Source organism: Crocodylus siamensis, chromosome 6, assembly GCF_052110815.1.
Source record: "Crocodylus siamensis isolate JL-2025a chromosome 6, ASM5211081v1, whole genome shotgun sequence".
Lineage (NCBI taxonomy): Eukaryota > Metazoa > Chordata > Crocodylia > Crocodylidae > Crocodylus > Crocodylus siamensis.
The window spans coordinates 74,060,353-74,080,506 of NC_143400.1; the positions used below are offsets into that span (position 1 = coordinate 74,060,353).

Genomic DNA, 20,154 nt, shown 5'->3' on the forward strand with positions numbered 1-20,154 from the left:
GCTCACCAATCACATATGTGGCCTACATCTAGCAGGGCCACTAGTGTTTTTACTCACTATTGTTCATCTTAAATTTGGGACGTGTTTGCACATCACTTTTTAATGCCCAAGGAAATTATGGGAACCCTGCGAGCACCCCACAAAGGGAAGGTAACATGTATCTGGCACTGCCTCTCAGGTTCTATAAGATCTATATGGAGGGCCTGAAAAAGATTTTTTAATAATTTTATGCGACAGCTTTGAAACTTTGACTTCCATGGTTTTCTTGAATGACCGGAGGGCTGTATAACAGCTGGTATCACACGAAACTTGAACAACTGGTTGGAGAATTTTTTTTTTTTTTATAGCCCTGTTTCTCATAATCTTTTAACAAACTCCTAATGAACAACTGAGGGGGAAAAAAGATCTTTTTGTGAATGATTCAGTTTACACAATAAGTTCCCACAGCAAACTCTGTTCTCAAGCCCCCAAATATCCCTGGCCCAGATTTCCACTGTGACTTAAATGAAACTTATAGGCTGGATCCACACGTGCAGGTATGTGAGGTTTGTGGCACTGCAAATCTCTTTGCACAAGAAAAAAGCAGCACAAAGCACGCTGAAGTGGTATGCACCAGGACAAACAAAGATGGGGGAGCAGGCAGCCCTGCGACTTGGGCTGCAGACACCCCACATTGAGGCACCCTGGGCCCCAGCCAGCTGCTCCTTGGCTGGCTGGGGTGCAAGGTGCCTCATGATGGGAGAGCAGGCAACCCTGGGCTCCACATGCCTCAGTGCAGGGGTCCCGCTGAAGAACCCCTGCACTGAGGCATGTGGAGATGGAGAAAGAGGCAGCCCTGGGCTGGCTGCTTCCCCATCTTAAGGCATGCTGAGCCCCTGCCAGCTGCTCCATGGCTGGCTGGGGCACAGGGTACATGAGTTCAAGTACTCATAGAATCATAGACTATTAGGGTTGGAAGAGAGGTCTGTCAACTGCCACCACTGAGAACAGCCTAGCTCCACCCTCTTTCAACCCCCACCCCCCCCTTAAGGTAGTTGGAGGCTGCTATTAAATCACCTCTCAATCATCTCTTTTTCAAACTAAATAAGCCCAATTCCTTCAGCCCTTTCCCATGAGTCATGTCCCTCAGCCCCCTTCACCATTTTTGTTGCCCTCTGCTGGACTCTCTCCAATGTGTCCACATCCTTTCTGTAGTGGGGGCCAAAACTGGATATGGTGCTCCAGATGTGGCCTCACCAGTGCTGAATAGAGGGAATTATCACTTTCCTTCCCCTGCTGGCAACACACCTACCAGTGCAGCCCAGTATGCCTTTAGCCTTCTTTGCAACAAGGGCTCATATTCAGCTTATTGTCCACTGTAACCCCAAGGCCCTTTTCTGCAGAGCCGCTGCCCAGTGAGCCAGCCCCCAGCTTGTACTTGTGTATGGGATTGTTCCATCCTAAGTGCAAGACTTTGCACTTGTCCTTGTTAAACCTCATGAGATTTCTTTTGGCCCAATCCTCCAATTTGTCTAGGTCACTCTGAATCCTAGCCCTCCCCTCCAGCACATCTACTACTCCCCCCAGGTTGGTGTCATCTGCAAACTTGCTGAAGGTGCACACTGTGCCATATTCCAGATAGCTGATGATGACATTGAACAAAATCAGCCCCAGGATTGACCCCTGGGGCACTCCACTTGATACCGGCTGCCAACTAGATATCGAACCATTGATTACTACCCTCTGAGCCTCATGCTACAGCTAGTTGTCCATCCACCTTACAGTCCATTCATCCAGCCTGTACTTCCTTAGCCAACCTGTGAGAATGTTGTGGGAGACAGTATCAAACGCCTTGTTAAAATCAAAGTATACCACATCCATTAGTCTCTTTGCATCCACAAAGCCAGTCATCTCATCATAGAAGGCAATCAGGTTACTCAGGCATGACTTGCCCTTGGTGAATCAATGCTGACTGTTCCTAATCACCTTCTTCTCCTCCAAGAGTTTAGAAATGGATTCCTTGAGGATCTGCCCAGCAATTTTTCCAGGGTCTGAGGTGAGGCTGACTGGTCTGCAGTTCCCTGGATCCTCCTTTTCCTTTTCTTAAATATGGGCACTATGTTTGCCCTTTTCCAATCATCTGGGACCTCTCCTGATTGCCATGAGTTTTCAAAGTTGATGGTCAATGGCTCTGCAATCACATTGGCCAACTCCCTCAGCACTGCTGGGTGCATCCCATCTGGCCCCATGGACTTGTATATGTCCAGCTTTTCTAAATAGTCCCTAACTTATTCTTTAGCCCCTGTTGGCTGCTTACCTCCTCCCCAAACTGTGTTGCCCGGTGCAGTAGTCTAGAAGCTGACCTCGCCTGTAAAGTCTGAGGTGAAAAAGGCACTGAGCACTTCAGCCTTTTTTGCACCCTCTGTCACAAGGTTGCATCTTCCATTCAGTAAGGAACCTACACTTTCCCTGATCCTCCTCTTACTACCAACATACTTATAAAAACCCTTCTTGTTACCCTTCACACCCCTTGCTAGCTGCAACTCCAATTGCACTTTGGCCTTCCTGCCTTCAGGCCTGAGCAATGCTCCCCAGACACCAAGGCACGTGGAGACAGGGGAGCAGGCAGCCTTGGCCTGGCTGCTACCCTGTCTCAAGGTACACTACACCTGAGCCAGCTAGGAAGCAGGTGACTGGTGCACAGGGTGCTTCAACACATGGGCTCTGCAGTGAAGCTCCCTGTGCCATCACTGGGAAAAATAAAAATAAAAAAAAGCATATTCTTAATTCAGTTAGGCAAAAGTGAAAAAGAAGCTATATCCATTATAGGTCCCTCTCTGCAGAAGCACTGTACTATTATTTAGATTTCTGGGAGAATCTCTGGCAAGTGTCCATTTTTAAAAGGGAATCTTCTATGCAGCTTTCACTATACCCTACAAAGGAGCTTACTTAGGTTTGTAAGGAGTAGTTACAATTCTGTTGTACCTCTAACAGGACATTTACTTTGTATTTTACACTCAAAAATATTTTATATAACTTGTAATTCTTTAAGCAAAGAAAATCCTTACAGTTTTTAAATTTTCTAAGGAATGGAGCTATATTAAGTCCTATAGTGCCCCCTTGTGAGCTATCTAACATATAAATAGATATAGCTTTAAATAAACATATACACCAAAGAGGGCAAGAAATTGTGGACCATTACAAATCAAATCAAATCAAATCATGTTTATGTTAGGCAAAACCACACAGTGCAGCATAGAACTTTAAGTTTACATTTATTTCAGCACAGTCATGATCTGTACTTCCATGCAGTCTTATGAAGCAGCTACATTGCACAGACATCCTAGGTATAATTGTGGCCTCATCAGGGCCGAGAGGAGTTTTGCAGTTGGCTTCAAACGGGATGGGATCTTATCCTTTCACCTGCCCTACAGAAAGTGGCATCCTTAATTCTTGATTTTCTTTTCCTGGTTTAAGTTTCATAGTTTGTAGGGTCGGAAGGGACCTGAGCAGATCATCTAGTCCGACCCCCTGCCATGGCAGGAAAGAATACTGGGGTCAAACGACCCCACCAAGATGTTCATCTAAACTCCTCTTAAACACTCCCAGAGTAGGAGCCTGCACCACTTCTCTTTGAAGCTGGTTCCAGACCCTAGCCGCCCTGACCGTGAAGTAGCGCCTCCTGATATCTAACTTAAACCTACCCTCTGCCAGCTTCTGACCGTTATTCCTGGTCACTCCTGGTGATGCTCGGGGAAACAGTGACTTCCCCAATGCCTGCTGATCCCCCCTGACTAGTTTATAACAGGCCACTAGATCCCCCCTCAGCCTTCTCTTTTGGAGGCTGAACAGGTTCAGGTCCCGCAGCCTCTCCTCATAGGGCCTGCCCTGCTGTCCCCTGATCATGCGAGTGGCCCTCCTCTGGACCCTCTCCATGCTGTCAACATCCCTCTTGAAGTGCGGCACCCAGAATTGGACGCAGTACTCCAGCTGCGGCCTGACCAGTGCCGCATAGAGGGGGAGGAGCACCTCCTTGGACCTGCTCGAGATGCATCTGTGGATGCATGACAAGGTGCAGCTGGCCTTCCTGACTGCCTCCCCACACTGCCAGCCCATGTTCATCTTGGAGTCAATGATGACCCCCAGATCCCTTTCCGCCTCCGTGCTGATAAGAGGGGAGTTCCCTAACCTGTAGGTATGGTGCCAGTTGTTCCTCCCGAGGTGCATCACCTTGCACTTGTCTGTGTTGAAACCCATCCTATTCTCATCCGCCCACCCTTGTAACCTGTCGAGGTCTGATTGTAGCCTGTTGCATCCTTCCAGTGTACACACGTCCCCCCACATCTTAGTGTCATCAGCAAATTTGAACAGGGCGCTTTTAACCCCCTCATCCAAATCGCTGATGAAGATGTTGAACAGTGCGGGCCCGAGGACCGAGCCCTGGGGGACCCCACTGCCCACATCCTTCCAGGTTGAGAAGGACCCATCCACCACCACCCTCTGGGTGCGGCCCTCCAGCCAGTTGGCAACCCATTTGACTGTGTGAGTGTCTACAACACAGCCCCCCAGTTTCTTAATGAGAACAGGGTGAGAGACAGTGTTGAAAGCCTTCCAGAAGTCCAGGAAGATTATATCCACTGCTACCCCTGCGTCTAATGATCTGGTGATCTGATCGTAAAAGGCCAGCAGGTTGGTCTGACAGGACCTGCCACTGATGAACCCATGTTGGTTGCCCCTAAGCATGCAGTCTCCTGCTGGCCCCTCCTGGATGTGTGCCAGCATAATTTTCTCGAACAGCTTGCCTAGGATCGAGGTGAGACTAACCGGCCTATAGTTTCCCGGGTTCTCCTTCCTGCCTTTTTTGAAGATGGGGACCACGTTGGCCCTCTTCCAGTCCTCCGGTACCTCACCAGAGCACCACGAGTGCTCGTAAAGTTGTGCCAGGGGACCTGCAATGACCTCGGCCAGTTCCTTTAGAACTCTAGGGTGGAGATCATCCGGGCCGGCTGACTTGAATACGTCCAACCCCTCCAGAAGCTCCCTAACTAAATCCTCGCTAACCCATGGTCCAGGTGTTAGACTTTTATATTTTAAAAAAAGGTGAAAATTGATAGTTTTTTTATGATAATATGTGAGATAGAGTTTATGACCGATTCCCACCAGCAACCCCAAGTGTTGGAGGGGAGGAGATCAAGGTGTACTCAGAACAGCTATGTCATGAACTACAAAGCTTACAAGGAAATCACAAGAATAGGGCTCCATTCAGCCAGATCTTCACTTGTACTAAAGTCAAATTTGAAAATAACACAAGGTATATAAACAAACTGTATTGAAGTAGGAGAAGGCAAGGATCCCTCTAGCTCTAGCAAAGTTCATCTCCATCAAAAAAATAAACTATTATTCCAGTGATAACATTTATTCCTTGTCCAGAAACAAACCTGAGCTTGCAGGGGTTTGTTTTTCTACCGTTGCTTTAGAATTTATCAAATTCCATAAAACTGTGCATTTTCAAATATTTTCCCTAAAAAAACTAACCTTGAATCCTCCATACAATCCTCTGTGCCCCTTTTACAAAATGATGAAGGAAAACATTTTCTCACTTTACTTTACCAGGCAGTATTCAGCCCTTCAACTAAAATTATTTTATTTTAAATACATATTTGTACACTCTATCTCTTTCTCTCTCTCTCTCTCTCTATTTGGAAGCAACAAAACTTTTAAAAGTAATTGCTTAAACTAGACCAACAGTAACCTAGTACCACTATCCATGTAAATCCATTGGTTCCGATTTTCCTTGTGGTCCCAGCGTACACTGCTTTGGTGGTGAAGGGGATTGGAAAGTTAGCAGATACTGCCATGGGAGAACACTAAAACACAGAAGGCACCCCAGCTAGTGTTGAAAGAGTGCAAGGACTCTACATTGTTCTTCATGCAAGCCTCTGCCATAGGAGGAAATCTTAAGCAAGGAGGCAATAAGAAGGAGTGTTCCAGAGAAAAAGAAAAGTAGGCATAGCCAGAGCATGATCCATGATCCAGACCAGAGGTGGGCAATAATTTCAGCTGGAGAGCTGCTTACAAGTTTTGGCAAGCTGAGGTTGGAGGGCCAAAAGGGTAGCCCTTCTCCTTGACAGGTGCCCTACCCCCTGGATACCATATTGCGATTGGAAGTCCTACACCCAACCCCTGACCTTTGCCACCAGAAGTCCCTCCCCTTGCCCCCAAAATACTTCTTTTGGGAAGGGAGTTTGCCATCTTGGAACAAGGAAAAAGTATAGATACTAAAAATCAAACATCCACAATAACATATTTTAAGTTTATTTTAAAAGGATATTTTTGTCCTGATATGTGTGCGTTTTCATCATGTATATAGAGGTGATTGCATAATAGCTCAAAATGAAGTCTTACTCTTGTATATTGTGAGGGGTGTAGGGGAGGATGTGGATATGGGGATATGTGGGTGTGTGTGTGTGGATACGGTTTGTGGAGTGTGTGGAGAGGGAGGGCAGCTGGGAGTGTGTAGAGGTCTGTGGGTGTGTAGGGGGAGGTGCATGTGGGGAGGGGTGTGGAGGGGGGCTGCGGTTTTTGTGGGATGTGTGATGGTTTGAGGGGAAAAGCGTGGTTATGGTGGGGTGTGCCTCAGAGCCCCCATGCATGCTGTCCTGAGCCAGTCAGCACCCACCCCCACTCCTGCCCCACAACAGCCCAGAGTCTGGATGTCCTGCAGCACCTCCCCACCAGCACCAGCAGCGCACAGACCCAGCGCACTCCATGCCCACTCCAAACTTAGCCCAGCAGGAGTGGATCAGCCAGATGCATGCACAGCCCTGACCCAGCCCACCCCATGCCTGCTCTGCACCACTATGGCAGCATGTCCTGTCTGCTGCCCCTAGGCACACAGCAGGGCTGGGGTGGCTCCACACTGCATTGCCTTTCTAGGCAGCCCAGGAAACTACAGCCGCTGGCCCCAGCCCTGCATTACTGGTGGGGACCGCATGCAGACCTGTCCCACCCCACCCCTGCTACAGACTCACCTACTCACACTGAACAGCTGCAACAACAGCAGTGCTGGTAGGGCAGAAGTGTGTTTCACATAGAGGAAAAGCGGCCCCTCCCTCTTGCTGCTGGCCAGCACTTCTCATGGAGCCTGCACTGGGCTATCCTATGGCTCCATCACTGCCACCGCCACCTCCAGGCTGCCAAGTGGGGCAGCAGGGGCAGTGCACAGGAGCCACAGGGAAGCCCAACACAGGCTCTGCGTGGCTGCTGCAGGAGGCATCAGGCAGCAGTGAGGTGGAGGGGCTGCTCTTACCCCATGCCAAGCACACTTCTGTCCCACCAGTGAAGCTGCTACTGCAGCTTTTTAGTGTGAGAAGGCGAGTCCACAGTAGGCACAGGGCAGGCCGGGGGGGTGTGCAGGTCCCTACCAGTACTGTGGGGCTGGGTCAATGGTGGTGGAAGCCATAAGGATCTGCCACTGCCCAGGCTGCCTAGAAAGCAGTCCAGCTGGAGAGCCACCACAGCCCCTCTGCATATCCAGGGTGCGGCAGGACATGCCACGGCAGGATGGGCTAGGTGGGACCAAGGGACCCGCCACAGCCTGGGCAAAGCCATATTTTGCCCACCCCTGATCCTAACTGTTTCCCACAGTCCAGAGGCTCCTCCAACTCCTGTCAAGCAGAGTCCAGAATAGGGGGAATACAAAAGTGGCTGAGCCCAAAAACAAAGCAACACAGAATCAGAGCCATAGAATTCCATGAAATTATTCCTTATTTTCTTTAGTATAAGTGAGAGAATGCTCAAGCCTTACATCTTATCATAAGTGTTACAGTATTTTAGACCAACAGTTTGGAATACTATAACTTTTATTTTATAAGCAGGAGAAGCTCTTACTCAACAGACAATCAACTTAGTCAACCCAGTCAACTTTTAAGACATACTGGGGGCATCTACATACCGGTCGCATATTATTGACTAAATAACTATACAGTTAACTTCTTGGTGTCTACATACTCACTCCTACTGAGGTGTACAGAACTAACCAACTCTGCAGCAGGGTAGTACTTGTAAATACAGGGTTTTACATGTTCCCAGGTGCACATTCAAACAGCATACCCAGGAGCAAAAACCTCTGGAGCAATTAACCCCAGAGTTTATTCATGCACATTAATCATACATGTAGACATGCCCACTGAGGTCATATTCAGCCTTAAGTTACACCTCTTAAACCCTAGAGATTTCAAAGAGGTCATACATGGCAAACAGTGAAAAGAATATGGGCCATTTTAAACATCATAGAAAAAATATTAACAGTGAAGGTCAAAGTACTTTGAGCAGTACTATACCCCTATTCATACAAGCATAGAAGTGCTTTTGTTGCTTGTTCCTGCCATTAATCTAATGCAAAAACTGCCCTACCTTTCATAATGCATCCATACTGCACATTCACACCTACCATCATATTTAACTCTATTTGTACATGCAAGTCCTGGGAAAATCTAAACGGCTATCTCTGTTGCCTCATGAAGCTGTACCAGCAGTACTTGGGTACACTCTAGGATGTCCTTCTCCACAGAGATCCAAGGAGGACTGGCACAGTGGAGGAAGGGAAGCTCAAGTACATATTGCAAAAAAGCCACATGCCAAAGCAACTCCAAGGAGGCATTTGCATGTCAGCCAAGGTGATGAAAAAGGGCAAAACAACTACCATAGTCACTGATGATTATCTAGGTTGTGAAAGTCCAAGTCATGCTATTTGGATATACCTGGGCCCCAAACAAATGTTATGCACGATGAGCTCCAAACATACAGTGAACATACAGATATTTATTAGACCTGTGCGAACAGGAAAGTATTCAATTTGGATTTGGTGGACAGTGATTCGATTTGGAGATTTGGATCGCTGTCCTGAATCAATTCAGCCGAATCAGCTTTGAAAGAGTCAATGCTGATTCAGAGAGATTTGGTGATTCAGATTGGCTGGGGAGAGGCAGGCACAACCAGGCAGCTCCTCCACCTGTGCCTGCCTCTCTCTAGGCAAGTGAAGCAGTGGGAGAAGCTCCCATGACTGCCCTGCCCAGTCCCACCCCCGCCCAACCCCAGCCTAAATTCCATCACTTTAAAAAAAAAAAAAAAAAAAAGCCCCACACTCACCGGCTGCAGGAGCAGTGATTGGGGCCTCTAGGCAGTCATGGCAGAATCCCACCCCATACAGCACGGGGTCATGAGGCGCAGCAGGGATCACTGCATGTCCCCCCTGCTGAGCCAAGCTGCCCCATGCTGTCTGGGAGCTGGTGCTGGGTTCTGGCTGACTACTGGAGTCACCCCAGCTCCCAGACAGCATGCGGCACACTGCCAAGCTGTGCTGCACCCGCATGATGTGACACTTGCTGCACGGGTGCCAGGCGGGGAGGAGAGGCAACCCTGCTGCCCCGTATTGCATGGGGGGGCTCTGCCACAAGCGCCCAAAGGCCGCAGTCACTGCTCCTGCAGCTGGTGAATGTGGGGCTTTTTTCCTTTTCTCTTCTTTTTTTTAAAGCCCCACACTCACTGACTCTGACAGTGGAGATAGGGGGCCTCCGAGAGCTCATGGCAGAGCCCCCCCATGCAGAACAGGGCTGTGGGGGGCAGTGGAGATTGCCCTCCCCTGCTTGGTACCTGCATGGCAGCTGCCCCATGGCATGGGTGCAACGCAGTTTGGCAAGGCGCCTCATACTGTCTGGGAGCTAGGGCCACTGGGGCTGAGTGCTGCTGGCCTCCGGCTGATGAGTGGAGCTGCCCCAGCTCCCAGAAAGCACCCTCCCTGAGTAATGCATGCCCCCCCTACCCCAGCTGGGCAGCTTGTCCAAGCCTCAGTCCCAATCCCTTCCTCTCCCATGCCCCTCCCCTCCCCCATCCTCGAACCCCAACAGACTTACCAGCTGGAGGCAGCTGTCAACTGCCTGTTTAATCTATGGCCGAATCTCCGAATCAGCCAAATCTTTTCTGAATCGATCCAAATGGTTCGAATCAATTCAGAGCTTTTACTTGGTCTCCCAATTCAATTCAGATTTAGCGATTCAGTCCCCAAATCAAGCCAAATCTCCTCCGAATTGAATCAGCTACCGAGGCTTTGCACAGCCTTAACATTTGTGGCTGAATAAGCATGTTAAATTATTCTGAAAAAATTAAAAGCCTTTTTGAAGTGCTTGATTTCGAAGTACTTCTTGAAACATCTGTATGCTCTACAGAGTGTGACAGAGGGCTTGCTCAGTTCTTCTTCATCTCACAGTATTTTACTCCCTGGGAAACTGGAGCAAACAGCTGGTACTGGGACTAGGGCAAACAGCCAATGAGTGTTCTCCTGTGTGCTCAGCTGTCCTTGGCAACTTCCAGAGCCTGATGGGCATGCAGGAAATCCTTCTCTCCAGCCCCCTGCCTGGATAGCAGAAATCCCTTCATGCCCCTTGGCCTCTGACCAGATTTCTGGTCCCTTTGGGACACTGGAAACCAAGAGACCTGAATGGATTTCTGCTATCCAGGCAGAGAGCTGGAAAAAAAGAATTCCTTACAAGTCTCTGGCTCTATAGGCTACCAAGAGGAGAGTTTGGGTGGTGCGGTGATGCCAGAGAACTGCACTCCACATCACTACTACCAACTGGAGGGCACTGCCACTACATGCCATTGTAGCAATTCTAAAGAGCTCTGGCAAGCGGGGCACAGTTGGGGGCCATACTTCTGTTGCTGAAGAGTATCAAATTCAAAGCACTCCAAACTGGAGCTGAATGGTGACTTCCTCAAATGCATATCTGTTCACAGCCTTGATTTAGAGTTGGAATATTTAGGTAGGACATTGAGGTTCACTGTCCCTCCTGCAACTGAGTCCTGTATGTTAAGCATCTGGCTTAATTCATCTATTAGGCAGATACTGTTCACAATGAGAGATAAATGGAAGCATGTAAGATAACTAAAGAAAATACTGATATTTAAAATAAAAACTAAATCATAATTGTCATCTTAAAACTGCAAGAACTGATCGAGCTACTTCTTTCAAAACTTCCCACCACATAATAAAAATATTCAATTGTATGAATTTAAAATAACTTAAACATAAATTCTTCTAAAACAGACATAAGCTTCACATTTTTTAACAGAGGGCAGAAATCGAGGCTGCCTATGTAAGGAAGAGAGTTTTAATCTGGACAGTTATTTATGCCAATCAAACATTCTCCTCCCTCTTTCTTCATGGTCCTGTTGACACAAATGGAAACTACATTAACACCAGTGATTAATGGAAGATCTTCCTAAACAGTACCTGTATATGCAGGATCATGCAACTGAATGTGCTTCAGTGATTTCAAATAATTTTCTCCAAATTCAAATGTGGTGTAAGTGTTTCCAGTAAACAAAGAAATAACATCAACCCTGAATTTAAGGCTCTATCTTTAACATCAATGGAGACTTGAAGGAAATAGTAAATTACAATGTGTTCTCCATTTTTTAGCTCAGAATCAGAACTTTCTTCCATATGTTAACATGACGTCAATTACATTATCAGTAAATAATTTTTTTTTAGGGTATTTTGTAATTATGGGTAGGCATGACCAAGTGAAGGCTTTCATAGCAAACTAGTATGCACTGTTATCTTGGCAAATACAAACTGAACTGCAGCACATTAAAAAAATATTATTAAAGCTAGTTTTTAGAGCTGTCTGCTAATTCTCTTTGAAGAGATCATTACCAACAGTTAGGTACAACTATAAAATTTCCATTGTGTTTGAATCAAATAAGAAATGTGAGCAGAAAAAGAAAAAATAGTATGAAGCTTACCATGAAATACACCATTGTCCACCAAAAAATGTCTGCAGTACTGAAGACAACTTCTCTTATCCAGGCTCCAATAACTCATTTTAAGATTTTCTGCTCAGCATCAAAAATTATTACGCTGCGAAATAAAATGGAGTGCATATTTAGACAAGAAAAAAATAACTCAAACTGAGAAAAAACACATTATGGTAAATATAATAAAGAATGTTTATTGGTATCCCTTACGCAAAAGAGTCCATTAGCTTTATTCAATATATTACAATGACTATTGCCTATCACTCTTAGGATGTCAGATGTGCCCACCACCAAATATACCAGTGTACCACAAATATATCCAAGTTAGCTCGGGTACTAGGAGCAGTTTAGCCATGGCAGCAATGGAACTTGGTGCAGGCTGCAAACCATACCCAAGACATTTTGTAAATATTTGGGTGGTTAGCGCACACAGAGCTTCTACCTGCTATAGCTGGTCTGTCACTGGTACCAGAGCTAACTAGTTTAACTGTATCTCTGGCAGATCTACATGATATTGCATGGTAAAGCAGCAGTGGTAGTTGGGTCCTAGCACCTGCCTTCCCACGTGCCAGCCTGCTTTAAAAGATTGCCACCCGCTGCCCTAAAAGCCTGTTATGCTAAGCAACATCCACAGGCCTCCAAGCTGTAAATCACACCATGATCACCTGTCTGCTGTACAGACAGGAGATGGGGAAACTGCCTTCCTCAACCACCTTCCTTAGGGTAGGCAAGAAGGTTAATTTTCAAGCCACTGATCCCTTTTTCTCTTTAACTGACCTCTGGGAGGGTGGGAGGAGGGGAAAAACAAACAAACAAACAAAAAAAACCTCTGCCAAAGTGAGTCCAATGCCTCAGGCCACAACCCCTCAAGAACAAATTCTAAGTTGATTTTTTTATTCTGGCAGGTGGAAAAATGACTACTCACCTTCTGGGAAAATCAGATCCTGAGCCAACTACAGTAAAATTAGACTTTGCCATTAATTTCCACAGCAGCATAAGCAAACATCACAAGACTTTCCTGCTACACAGCTAGCAGCAACAGCACTTAGAATGGAAAGCAGCCTTTTGGCAACAAGCCCCAGAAATCTATCAGATATTTGGGGGGCCAACAGCTCCAGGAGCCAAACTTGCTTGAATCAGGCCAATACAGTAATATTTATAAATCAAATCAAAAGAAAGTGAATTCTAATGACATTTAAAATGAGGACAAGCCAAATGAACAAGCAAAAGTAGCTGGAGCAAATCACGTAAGAGCTTGTGAGAATTTCAGCCTCAGTTAACAGTGGAACAATAGGTTACAACAGAAGACAATACAATCGTTGGAACCATTATTTCCAGGGACCTGACAAGTATACTTTAACTAATTAGAAAACTGGTGGATGCATCTTAGAACAAGGCTTTATTTGTTCAAAAAATTTACGGATTCCAGATATGAAGAACTTCAACCTTTTGTTGAACAGAATTGGGCCTTGCCAAATCCATCCCATCACAGCAGGGCCTGTCTAGTGCAGACTTGGTTAAGACTAAATCTGTCAACATTTCATTTAAGGGAGTTACTGATCTGCCATGAATACTCCTTCAAGTAACAAACCCTGTTGTGAAGACACTAAAAGCCACTACAGGGTGTGAGGCAATGCTGTACAAGAAGTAGTATGGCTGTATTAGGCCAAAGCTCCCCCCAACCTAATTAGCCATGCTACTCTAATTAGCTCAGGCAAAATATAATACTAATGCCATTATACCATTTCTAATAGTAGCTCAAGTATCCCTGGGAATCACTGCATTATACTGTGTAGACATACCCTAAAGATCAGATTTTCAAAAGAGTGGACGAGAACCTGATGGTGTTTAACACCGAAAAATGCAAGGTTCTCCACCTTGGGAGGAAAAACCTGCAGCATCCTTATAGGCTCGGCAGTGCTACGTTGGATAGCACTATAGAAGAAAGAGACTTGGGGGTCATCACTGACCACAAGATGAACATGAGCCTGCAATGCGATGCAGTGGCTAATAAAGCGACCAAAACGCTGGCTTGCATCCATAGATGCTTCTTGAGCAAATCCCAGGACATCATTCTCCCCTTGTACTCGGCCTTGGTGAGGCCGCAGCTGGAGTACTGCGTCCAGTTTTGGGCTCCACAATTCAAAAAGGATGTGGAGAAGCTTGAGAGAGTCCAGAGGAGAGCCACGCGCATGATCAGAGGTCAGGAAAACAGATCTTACGATGACAGGCTGAGAGCCATGGGACTCTTTAGCCTGGAAAAGCGCAGGCTCAGGGGTGATCTGATGGCCACCTATAAGTTTATCAGGGGTGACCACCAGGATCTGGGGGAACGTTTGTTCACCAGAGAGCCCCAAGGGATGACGAGGTCGAACGGTCACAAACTCCTGCAAGACCGTTTCAGGTTGGACATAAGGAAGAATTTCTTTACTGTCCGAGCCCCCAAGGTCTGGAACAGTCTGCCAACGGAGGTGGTTCAAGCACCTACATTGAACACCTTCAAGAGTAAATTGGATGCCAATCTTGCTGGGATCCTATGACCCCAGCTGACTTCCTGCCCTTTGGGCAGGGGGCTGGACTCGATGATCTCCCAAGGTCCCTTCCAGCCCTAATGTCTATGAAATCTATGAAATCAACCATCATTAGTATTTTCAAAAGTTCTGGCCCATTTAAGACATCAAAATAAAAAAACTGGTGGGATTTTCTTAAGAGTTCAATACACTGTGTGCTGGGTACTTTTGAAGATTTGGCCCATAATTTGGGAAGTGAAACATTTTTGAAAAACCGGACCCTGGTACGTATGCTAGGGATGGGCAAAATGGTAGATCCAGCTGGTGGCTAGATTCCATTTCCCAGCAGCACCTGCCCAGATGGCTGGGGCCTGTTTCTATGGAGACCCCAGGAGCAGCCACACTGTGTTAGCCCAGGGCCAGAGTCCTGTGGAGACCAACTCCAGCAGTGCTGGCAGGGAGCATGGCAGGGCAGGGAGCTGCTCCTGGGCTGTGCTGGGATCTTGAAGCAGTGACAGCATGGCCTGGAGCTGGAGCAGAGCTGCAATTTGTAGCCTGTATGCTCCAGGCAAGGGCATGCAGGCAGCAAGTTGCAGCTTGCTAACCCTAACCCTTGCAGCTTGCTAACCCTAACCCTACCTTACCACCCCCAGCAACTGCTGCCGCCCCCAAGGAAAAGATGGGATCCACCTGATGAAGAAGGGGAAGAACATCTTCATAGACAGGCTTGCTAACCTAGTGAGGAGGGCTTTAAACTAGATTCTTTGGGGGATAAAGATCAAAGTCCTGTGATGTGTGGGGAAGTGGGTGACCTGGAGGAAATGAAAGCAGGAGATGGCAACAGGGAAGGTGTTCTTATTCGTCCCAAGAGATCAGGACAATTGGCTAGTTACCTCAGGTGCTTGTACATGAATGCACGGAGCCTGGGAAACAAGCAGGAAGAGCTGGAAGTCCTCACAATCCAAAAAGTGTGATATGATTGGAATAACAGATACTCAGTGGGATAGCTCACATGACCGGAGCTCTGTCATGGATGGATTTAAACTGTCCAGGAAGCACAAGCAAGGCAGAAGAGGAAGAGGAGTTGCTCTTTATGTAAAAGAGCTGTATGACTGCTCAGTCCCCCAGTATGAAACTGGGAGATAGGCCTGTTGAAAGTCAGGAAGTGTTTGGAGAGTGTTGGGAATAACTTCTTGGTGCAAATGCTGCAACAGCCAACTAGGGGCAATGCTCTTCTTGACCTGCTACTCGCAAACAGGGAAGAATTGGTGGGGCAGTAGTGAATAGCAACTTGGGCAGCTGTGACCATGAGATGACTGAGCTCAGGATCTGGAGGAAGGAGGGAAAGAAGAAGAGCACAGAGTAAGGACCTTGGACATCAAAAAAGCAGACTTAGATTCACTCAAGGAACTCATGGGCAGGATCCCTTGGGAGGCCAATCTGAGGAGGAGAAGAGTGCAGAATTGGCTGTAATTTAGAGAAACCTTACTGAGGGTGCAGGAACAAACCACCCCAATGTGCAGAAAGACTAGCAAGTGTGGCAGAAGACCAGAGTAGCTTGTCAGAGAACTCTTATGTAAACTAAATAACTAAATAAAAAAAAGAAGCATATAAGTGGAAAACTTTGAGAATCAACTAGGGATGAGTATAAGAATATTGCTTAGGCATGCAGGGATGAAATCAGGAAGGCCAAAGTGCAGTTGGAGTTGCAGCTAGCAAGAGATGTGAAGGGTAACAAGAAGGGTTTCTATAAGTATGTCAGCAACAAGAGGAAAATCAGGGTAAGTGTGGGTTATTTAATAAATGGAGGAGACAGCCTAGCAACAGAAGACCAGAAAAGGCTGAATCACTCAATGCCTTTTTCACCTCAGGCTTCACAGGCAAGGTCAGCTCTCAGGCTACTGCACCTAGCAGCACAGTTTGGGGAGGAGGTGAGCAGCCAACAGGGGCAAAAGAATAGGTTAGGTACTTAGAAAAGCTGGACATATACAAGTCCATGGGGCCAGATGGGATGCACCCAGCAGTGCTGAGGGAACTGGCCAATGTGACTGCAGAGCCATTGGCCATCATCTTTGAAAACTCATGGCAATCAGGAGAGGTCCCAGACAATTGGAAAAGGGCAAACATAGTGCACATATTTAAGAAAGGAAAAAAGGAGGATCCAGGGAACTGCAGACTAGTCAGCCTTACCTCAGTGCCTGGAAAAATTATGGAGCAGGTCCTCAAGGAATCTGTTTCTAAGCACTTGAAGGAGGTTGTGATCAGAAACAGTCAGCACGGATTTACCAAGGCTAAGTCATGCCTGAGCAACCTGACTGCCTTCTATGACAAGATGACTGACTGTGGATGCAGGGAAACCAGTGGATGTGATATACCTTGACTTCAGGAAGGCTTTTGGCATAGTCTCCCACAAGATTCTCAGAAGCATGCTAAGGAAGTACAGGTTGGATGAATGGGCTGGAAGGTGAGCAGAAAACTGACTGGACCATCAGGATCAGAAGATAGTGGTCAATAGCTCGATGTCTAGTTAGCAACCAGTATCAAGTGGAATGCCCTAGGCATCAGTCATGGAGCTAGTTTTGTTCAATATTTTTATCATCAACCTGGAAGATAGGATAGAGAGTATCTCCAGGAAGTTTGCAGATGACAACAAGCTGTGGGGACTAGTAGATATGCTGGAGAGTAGAGCTAGGATTCAGAAAGACCTAGACAAAAAGGAGGATTAGACCAAAAGAAATCTCATGAAGTTCAATAAGGACAAGTGCAAAGCCCTGCACTTAGGACAGAACAATTCCATGCACTGGTACAGGCTGAAATCCAACTGGCTAAGCAGCAGCTCTGCATAAATCAACCTGGGGGTTATAGTGGACAATAAGCTGAATATGAGCCAGCAGTCTGCCCTTGTTGCAAAGAAGGCTAACAGCATACTGGGCTGCATTGGTAGGTGTGTTGCCAGAAGATCAAGGGAAGCGATTATTCCCCTCTATTCAGCACTGGTGAGGCTGCATCTGGAGTAAAGTGTCCAGTTTTGGGCCCCCGCTACAAGATATGGACAAATTGGAGTGCCCACCAGAGGTCAATTAAAATGTTTAGGGGCCTGGGGCACGTGACTTCTGAGAAGAGTCTGAGGGAGCTGGGCTTATTTAGTCTGGAGAAGAGAAAACAGAGAGGATTTAATAGCAGCCTTCAACTACCTGAAGTGGGGTTTCAAAGAGGCTGGAGCTAGACTGTTCTCAGTGGTGGCAGATGACAGAGCAAGGAGTAATGGCCTCAAGTTGCAGCAAGGGAAATTGAGGTTCAATATTAGGAAAACAAACTCTCTCACTAGAAAGACAGTAAAACAGTGGAGCACATTACCCAGAGAGGCTGTAGGATCTCCAGGCTTGGAGGTTTTTAAGACCTGGCTAGAAAAAGTCTTGGCTGGAGTGATCTAGGTGGGGATAGTCCTGCTTTGAGCAAGGGGTTGGACTAGATGGCCTCCTGAAGTCCCTGCCAATCCTAAATGTATATGACAATATCTAAAACCTTTAAATCCAGTGAATTTGAGCAGCTCTCCAATTATAATCTCTAGGATCATCATAAACCCTACGAAACCCAGAGAATCACCTGCACTGCCATTAATCTTACCTGCTGTTATGAACTCAGCAAAATGTTGTTAGGGTACAGAGCTGTTGTCCAGACTCTCATCTAACTTTGAGAAACTTTTCTCGATAATATTGCAGATGAAAAAAAATTAAAAAATTCCAGAGCCTTGCTATGATTTGGGAAGATGTATTTACTACTAAATGGTCCCTTTTTTTAGCTTTTCCTTCTCTCCTCCCTGCTCTTCTCTCATCTTTAGTTCTCCCCATCCCAGTTTCCTTTTCCTCATTATTCTCTTCTGATTTTCCTCTCATGTTTCCTACCTAATATCCTTCCACTTGCCTTTCTTCCCATTTCCTTCCCTGCCCTTCTCTCTCACCTGATTATCTGCCCTGATTCTACCCCCTCAGTTCTCTGCCCTTTTCACCTTCCCACGCCCTTCATCTTACATTTCCTTGCCTTTTCCCCTCATTATCCCTGTATATAGGCTAGTCTCAAGCCTCTCATCCCTTCCGAGTCCGCTGTACCACACAACACAGCATCCTTTAGCACTGCTTGAGGGTTAATCAGGAAGACAGAATAGGGAACCATGAGAAGGTTCACTCCACAGTCTCTGGAGGGAAAACTTTCATCTGGTAAGACCCAAGAGCTAGCATGTACCCCTTTCCACAGTAAAAGTGATACTTAAATACCTGTGGGCTTCTCCTTGTTAAGAAACTGTTGAGTTGCTGTTCCAAGAAGGGGCCGTGGGGTCAGAGAAGTGTTGAAAGGAAAGTTAGCAATCAGTAACTGTCAGTCCCTGTCAAGGAGAAAAGGAAATCTGCTCCTTCCCATTTAGTGTACAGGTATTTTGCGTCATGCCCAGCTGAATTTCCATCCTGGATCAGGAGCACAAATGTGCCCCTTTCTCTGATCCATATATAGTGCTGCTTATTGCTCAGTACCCAGATACTTCTACTGGATCCCTTCTCCTCTGTTTTCAAGCCTTTGCTCACTGTAGGATTGCAGACAGAGGTTGAGAGTGGTGGTAAGGGCACCTGCAGGACAGCCTCGTTCCCAGGGCTGGCGGGTGAAACAGAAGCAGATTACTGACAAGGCACACTGAAGCACCTTGGAAGAAGGTTAGACACACTCTAATTCTTCAAGGCCTGTTCCAGTTGTCCCCTTCCCCATCTATCTATTCTGGTTTCCAATTGTATTGCCCTCTCACTTGAACCCTTCCATCTATTTATCTGCTCATCCTGCAAAGATCTTTCCCCTTTCATCCCCCTCCTGTTTTGCTCATACACACTGCACTCTACTTACATGCATATCTGATAAGTGCATTATTTGATAACTGCATAACAATGCTAGTTCCAATATTTTGCCTACTGCAGGTAACGTTCGTCATCTGCATATTGCTTAAATGCATAAATCCCTTTCTGCTAAGATTTCTTCATTCCCATACATATTTATAATGTAACTGTACTCCACTTAACTGTATAATTGGTGAAACTGAGTTGGAACCCCCAGTTTCAGAGTTTTGAAAGACTAGGCCCTGTCCATTTCACAGCTGCTATCAGAGGCCTAAGGCAATAAGCCTTAATGATGGGTGAAACACTTAATGCAGTCTGTTTCTGTAGTTAAATGAGCATTTACTTATAGAATCATACATATTAAGTGCTGGAAGGGACCACAGAAGGTTGAGTCCAACCGCCTTGCTCTGGGCAAGAATACTGCTGAGATCAAATGATCCCAGCAAAGTGTCTATCAGTCTGCTCTTGAAGACTTCCAAGGCTGGGGACTGCACCACTTCTTTGGGAAGTCTATTCTATATGGTCCAGATTCAGGTCACCCTTACCATAAAGAAGTTCTTCCTTACATCCAACCTGAAACAATCCTCTAACAGTTTTTCTCCCAGCTCCCGATATCCACTCCTTACATACTCAAGATGGCCACCAAGTCCCCCCTCAGTCTTCTTTTCCCCAGGCTGAACGGTCCCAGATCCTTTAGTCTCTCCTCCTAAGGTTTGTCCTCCAGGACCTTAATCATTCCTGCAGCCCTTCTCTACACCCTTTCAATGTTCTCCACATCTTTTTTGAAGTGAGGCACCCAGAACTGGACACAGTACTCCAGCTGGGGTCTCACCAATGCTGAGTAGAGAGGAAGTACCACTTCCAAAGCCCTGCTCATAATGCATTAGCTGACTCCAGGTAAAAAATACAGCTTTTTTGTAGCCCCTGTAGCTCTGTAGCTAAATTGTAAATGACAAAAATTGAGAGAAACC

The 20,154-nt window shown here is 46.5% G+C and overlaps 1 protein-coding gene across 4 annotated transcripts in view; it reads right to left on the minus strand.

The window, feature by feature from the left end:
- Positions 1-20,154, minus strand: part of PLCH1 (phospholipase C eta 1) — a 215,964-nt gene that overhangs the window by 171,178 nt on the left and 24,632 nt on the right. For all 4 annotated transcript variants that reach the window (XM_090053310.1, XM_090053309.1, XM_090053306.1 and 1 more), the window contains one exon: positions 11,785-11,899. In XM_090053310.1, coding sequence (XP_089909436.1) covers positions 11,785-11,863 — 79 coding nt within the window. In that variant the 5' untranslated portion in view covers positions 11,864-11,899. The remainder of the gene's footprint in view (positions 1-11,784; positions 11,900-20,154) is intronic.